This window comes from Triticum aestivum, chromosome 2B (assembly GCF_018294505.1).
Source record: "Triticum aestivum cultivar Chinese Spring chromosome 2B, IWGSC CS RefSeq v2.1, whole genome shotgun sequence".
In the NCBI taxonomy this organism is placed as follows: Eukaryota; Viridiplantae; Streptophyta; class Magnoliopsida; order Poales; family Poaceae; genus Triticum; species Triticum aestivum.
This window is the reverse complement of record NC_057798.1, coordinates 568282585-568288369: the sequence shown is the minus strand read 5'-3', so window position 1 is coordinate 568288369 and position 5785 is coordinate 568282585. Positions and strand designations below refer to the sequence as shown.

The 5785-nt window shown below is 55.1% G+C and overlaps 1 protein-coding gene across 1 annotated transcript; it reads left to right on the top strand.

Annotated features, from left to right (window-relative positions):
* The first annotated feature begins 1212 nt into the window (after positions 1-1212).
* LOC123046080 (cytokinin dehydrogenase 8) lies at positions 1213-5349 on the top strand. Its single transcript, XM_044469366.1, has 5 exons — positions 1213-2007; positions 2178-2305; positions 2429-2680; positions 2821-3083; positions 4656-5349. The coding sequence occupies exons 1-5, from the start codon at positions 1419-1421 to the stop codon at positions 4993-4995; spliced, it is 1572 nt and encodes a 523-aa protein (XP_044325301.1). The 5' UTR covers positions 1213-1418; the 3' UTR covers positions 4996-5349.
* Positions 5350-5785: the final 436 nt, after the last annotated feature.

Sequence of the window (5785 nt, the reverse complement as noted above, 5' to 3'; positions counted from 1 at the left end):
CGCGTGGTGCCGGCGGCGGCGGGCCTGCCTGTCCCCACGCGCGGCCTCCTCTGCTCGGGCGATGGTGGTTGGCGGAGGTGTTCCTCGGCTGGCGATGGTGCGTCCTGGTGGCGGGGTCTGCGGGGCGCGGGCGTGTCTGATGCGGTGGCGTGGCCGTTGGCCGCGGGGCGCGCGGCGGTGCGGCTAGCCGCCGGCCTTCGCTCCGCCCAGATCTGGGCTCTTCTGGGCTCCAGCTGGGTTGGGGCGGGCCGGCGTTCCGGCGTGCGGCGGCGTGGCTCCCTGGCGATGGTGGCGCGGCGTCGAGGGATGCGGGTGGTGGCGGCTTCGTCGGCCGAGGTGCTGCAGCGTGGCGGCAGGGGTTGTCTGGATCTCTGGGGTCCGGCCGGGCCTGTGCGGGCCTGGTAACCTCCTGTCATCATGTCCGGTCGGCTCCGCGTCGGCGGTGGTGGTAGTCCCCTCCCATCGACTGAGTTGCGGCTTCCCCCGAACCCGTTGGCCCCTCGTCCCTCCTCCAGGTCTCGTGTCGGTGGCTCAGCGAGACGGCGTTGATGGTTTAGTGACTGTGGTAGCACATGTTGGTGGGCGGCAGTTCTGGTGGAGCGCTTCCGATCGTCCGGGGTGGTGGTGGTTGTTTGGGTTGGGAGAAATCCCTGGTGGCTTGTCCATCACCGACGTGGTGACGCCTGTGGGCGCCGCCGGACCTTCCTGAAGGGCGTCGGATCTGCCCCTTCCCCACTGCCCTCTGCGTACCGGGGGAAACCCTTGGACTTGCCTGGGCAGCAACGTCGTCGTCGTCGCATTCCTTCCTGAAGGTGCTGCTCGGTACGCGACGCCTCGGAGTGCTAGAAGCGCGGTGGTACTTCTCCGGTGGGTGCAGCGGTCATTGGCCATCTTTGTTTCGTCAACCTGCCATCGTCGGCATTTGTTTCTTTTTCTTTTTCTTTTTCTTTTCTTTTGGGCGTGCTTGTGCTGCTTCCCCCCAGCACCTATCGTGAATTGTATCGGATGGTTGCTTTGTAATACAAAGCGGGGGAAACCCTTTTTCTCGACGGAGGGAGGCAGGTCTGGGCCCTCGTGGATCCGCCGTACCCCATTCCGGGTTTCCATTAGATTCTCTCTGAGGGCCCGACCGCGTCACGGCACCGCTTACGACCGACGACAGAGACCCATTCCTCTCCTCCCCGCTTGTATATATCCGCGAGCTGTCTCGCCTCGCTCCTTCTCCCTCCCTCCCATCGATCCACAGTTCTTGTGGGAACCCAAGGATCCATCCAGACAGAGACGTCCCGACCGAGGCAGCAATCACTAAACAGCTCGCGCGAGCGACGACGCCTTCAGCTACCTGCCTGCTACTTCCATCGGCCTCGTCCAGCAAGGAGCGCCATTAGGTCCTGTAACTTGTCCAAGCGCGAGAAACCATGGACCTCAGGGCGCTGTACATGTACGCCGCCGTCCTAGCCCTGCTCCTCTGCTCCGCGGCGACCTTCATCCAGAGCCCCACCGACGTGTTCGGCCCGGTGGCGCTCCTCGAGCCGACCCCGTCCTCGGCGCGCGACTTCGGCGCCGTCGTCTCCGACGCGCCCTTCGCGATCCTTCGGCCGGGGTCCTCCGCCGACATCGCGCTCCTCCTGGGCGCGCTGTCGTCCGCACCGCCGCGCCCGAGAGCGACCGTGGCTGCGCGCGGCGTGGGGCACTCGCTCCAGGGCCAGGCGCAGGCGCGCGACGGCATTGTGGTGGAGACGCGTTCCCTGCCACGCAGCGTGGCGGTGGTCGTGGCGGCGCGGGCGGGCGGCGAGGCCACCGCGCGCGCGTACGCGGACGTGGGCGCCGGCGCTCTGTGGGTGGAGGTACTGGAGGAGTGCCTGAAGGCCGGCCTGGCGCCGCTGTCCTGGACGGACTACTTGTACCTCACCGTGGGCGGGACGCTGTCCAATGCCGGCATCAGCGGCCAGGCGTTCAAGCATGGCCCGCAGATCAGCAACGTCCTGCAGCTCCAAGTCGTCACAGGTATGCAGTACTCAATGGCCACCGCGCACATGCAGCCTACTGTCAATTTTTTTTCCTCATAAATCCTTTCTCTGTTTGATCTGCAAGAAAAGAATAAAGCACTGAACCCGTAAATTCTGCAGTAGTTTACCCTTTCTTCATGCTCTTGAATCTTGATATGGTGGCTGCAGGGAATGGGGAGGTCGTGACATGCTCACGCACCAAGAGCCCGGATCTCTTCTTCGCAGTTCTTGGTGGTCTTGGCCAGTTCGGCATCATCACCAGGGCAAGGATTCTACTCCAAGAAGCTCCTCCAAAGGTACATGCATGCCTCGTAGCAGTGGCCTCATGCCCTCTTTTCTACTACTACCAATCATCTTTCCTTACTCTTAAGCTTTATTTGACAATTCACTGCTGTTTTCACCATCCTGATGATGATCAGGTGCGATGGGTGAGGGCCTTCTACGACAGCTTCGAAACATTCACGAAGGACCAAGAGCTTCTGATCTCAATGCCGGAGCAGGTGGACTACGTGGAGGGGTTCATGGTTCTGGATGAGCACTCCATCCACAGCTCATCCATTGCCTTCCCCGCTCGCATCGATTTCAGCCCAGACTTCGGCTCCAATGGCAAGAGGAAGGTCTACTACTGCATAGAGTTTGCAGTGCATGACTTCGGCTCCAGTGTCGACAATGTCAGTCTCCTGAATTCACACAGAATTTTCGATTTCCATTTTAAATAAAAAACGCAAGTTAACATCTTCAACAGCAACAGAAAAGGACCGCCGAATACTAACGAGCTAGTCTTCTTGTGGTCTTTAAAAAAACTGTGCAGGTTGTGGAGCTGGTGGCAGGGAAGATGAGCCACATGAGGCCCCACATGTACAGTGTGGAGGTGTCCTACTTCGACTTCCTGAACAGGGTGAGGATGGAGGAGGAGAGCCTGAGGAGCCAGGGGCTCTGGGACGTGCCTCACCCCTGGCTCAACATGTTCGTGCCCAAGCATGGCGTCGCTCAGCTCAAGGACCTGCTCATGGACACCGTCTTGGCAGGATACTTCCAGGGGGCCATCCTTGTCTACCCTCTCCTCACTGACAAGTACGCACATCCATCTATCCTCCGCTGGCAAAAGTATATAAATCATCTCCATTTCCTGTTCCGAATTAGTGTTAGCTCGAGATATCATAGCCCTCAGTTACCTGTTAGTGATCTAAACACTCTTATATTTCTTCACGGAAGGAGTACTGCCTTCTTCCTTCGTTGAACTGCCAAAACGTCTATATAGGAGCAGAGAGTTGAGTAGCGAAAGGCTTCTTCACTAACAAACTCACCTCAATGATAGAGCCTAAAGCCATCCCTTTCGCAATATTTGCAAGATTTTTCGGGTGCAGAAAATCATTGGATGATGTGGCGAGATCACCTTTGTACGCACATAATTAGTGTCAAAGTGCTGTTATGTTTGTGGCTTTTGGTCGATCTTTTTCTTCTGCTCGGGGGCGTCGTAGTTATCCTCTCCAAAAACACTTGCCTGACCAACCTAACGCGCGGCACGTTTGGCCCAATCGTGACTACTGACAGAGCCATGACATCTCGCTACAGCAGCCGAGAGGGAGATGCAAGCCCCGTAGCGGTTGCCTCCTTTTGCGACACCGGATCATGCGGTCTCGCTGCATCTGCCCGTCAACCGTCAAAATCAAATACAGTGAAACTAGTGAGCCTACAGAAGTTCACCGTTCACCAGCTCTGCTTCGTCTGTTACTGTTGTTAACCACCTATTGCAAAAAGATTACACCGGGACGAGCCTACTTACCAAGAAGGGCCCTTAATCAGTATGGAAACCATCATAGACCGTAGTAGTATTTAATAGGCTTGCATCGTACCCTTTGCGGCTGTAGCAGGCTAGCAGCACTGTGATATGATACTGTCTTCAGTACTGTATCTTGCAAGTTGCAGCTTTTGGCTTTGGTGGCCTCCTTGTGTATCTATTATCTCCGCTGCTTCCAAGTGCACACCTATGGCGGCTACTACGGTCTGGTCTGTTGCTTGTCCCCCTCTCCGGTCCTGGTCCAAGCCTTTCTTCTCCCCGCCTTGACGCCCCTGTCTGTCCCATACAAGTATCCTGGTTCCCCACCGTGTACAGCGATGGTACTGTACACTTACTTTGTGTACAGTCTAACACAGGCGCGAGCGAGTAATTTTCGTTTTGCTCGCATGTGTCATGTGGTCATTTGAAACGGAGTACTGCCTCTGCTTGTAAGGGCCAATTTTGTGGATCGTTACTATTTGCAGATCCAGTGTCAGTTCGGCACCAGAGGAAGCCTGCACGGCGCAACCTGCATGCTTATCAATTAGGTTCTCTGCATCCAAAACCCTCTGTGACCTGACCTGATCCGGGTGATGAAGAGATGTTTTACCTTTTCTCGACAGCAAATCTACAATGCCCCAGAGGAGGGATCCACCACGCCAGTGGACTTTTCTTGCCACTCTTGGACGGGTTTCCACGTTCTATTTGTGTCCATCAACCAAACCAAACAAGCATAAACGACCAATTTCAACTTCTGAACATTGAACCCCTCATCTTTTGATCCGTGTGTAAAATTCTACTACTTGTAGTAGTAGTAAATTGGCGATTGGTCTGCTCCTACTAACATTGGGGAATTTTTTTTTCAGGTGGGACAGGAACACGTCGGCGGTCATCCCGTCGGCGCCGGACGGGGTGATGTACATCTTCAGCGTGCTCCGGTCGGCCGACCCGTCGCGGTGCGGCCGCGGCTGCGTCGAGGAGATCCTGGAGCAGCACCGCCGGGTGGCCGACGAGGCGTGCCGGGTCGGCGGCGGCATCGGCGCCAAGCAGTACCTTGCCCGGCAGCCCACGCAGGCGCATTGGCGCAGCCATTTCGGGCCCAGCTGGGACCGCTTCCTGGCCCGCAAGGCCCGGTACGACCCAGTGCGTGTGCTTGGGCCGGGCCAAGGCATTTTTCCTTGGACGGATTCCGCGAGCTCCATGTGATAGCTTGCACAACATTAGGGCTCGTAGATGTTAGTAGCTCAAACGAAATTTTTCAGGATGATTAATCGGTAGGTGTCTTTTTTTTAGGGAAATTGATAGTAGGTGTCTTTAGGGAAAGAGTTCGTTCTTTCTTTTTTTGTTGGGTTAAATTTGTGATGTGTTTAGCTTAGCTGGTAAGTTGGGACTCTCAGATTATTTGGCAAGAGCAGAGTATCTCGTCTCACTCTATCGTATCATTATGCTCTGAGCTGGTCGTTAGTCAAGGCCCACGGAGAATGGGACATTTGTCTGATTTGACATGCCATCACTGAAGAAAATCTCCCTCTGAAAGTTACCTGCCGGTATTTTGAGGAAAAAAAAAGGGGCTTCTTGCAGGAAAGATCGCAGTTGCAATGAATACTTTGTATTATTGTCATATATGCATGGTGTTGATGTCCCTGCATGCACCGAAGATGCCACCAAAGCTGCCGTCCTGGTTCCAGAGAAGCCACCAATGTCATAGCGATGCCCGTTGTCAGATGATGGGGACAGCTTTGTTAGCTGGCTGGCGTCGTTAGCTTAATGGCTTTGTATGCCATCTGTAAAGCAAAACCTCAACCTTGATGTGTCCCAGCAGCAAAATGTTATTTCTACAAATGACGTGGTATTGCAAAGGATAAGCGACAATTTTTCTATACAAATAAATATGTTCATTTTTTTTAGAAATGGAGGACCCCAGCCTCTGCATCTGAATGATGCATGCGGTCACTTTATTAATTATTCACGCAAGACCTCACAAAGTCATACAACA

Coding starts and splice junctions, on each gene's coding strand:
- LOC123046080 (XM_044469366.1), top strand. CDS start 1,419: ATGGACCTCAGGGCGCTGTACATGTACGCCGCCGTCCTAGCCCTGCTC. Junction 2,306..2,428: donor TCCAAGAAGCTCCTCCAAAG/GTACATGCATGC, acceptor GATGATGATCAG/GTGCGATGGGTGAGGGCCTT. Junction 3,084..4,655: donor TACCCTCTCCTCACTGACAA/GTACGCACATCC, acceptor TTTTTTTTTCAG/GTGGGACAGGAACACGTCGG.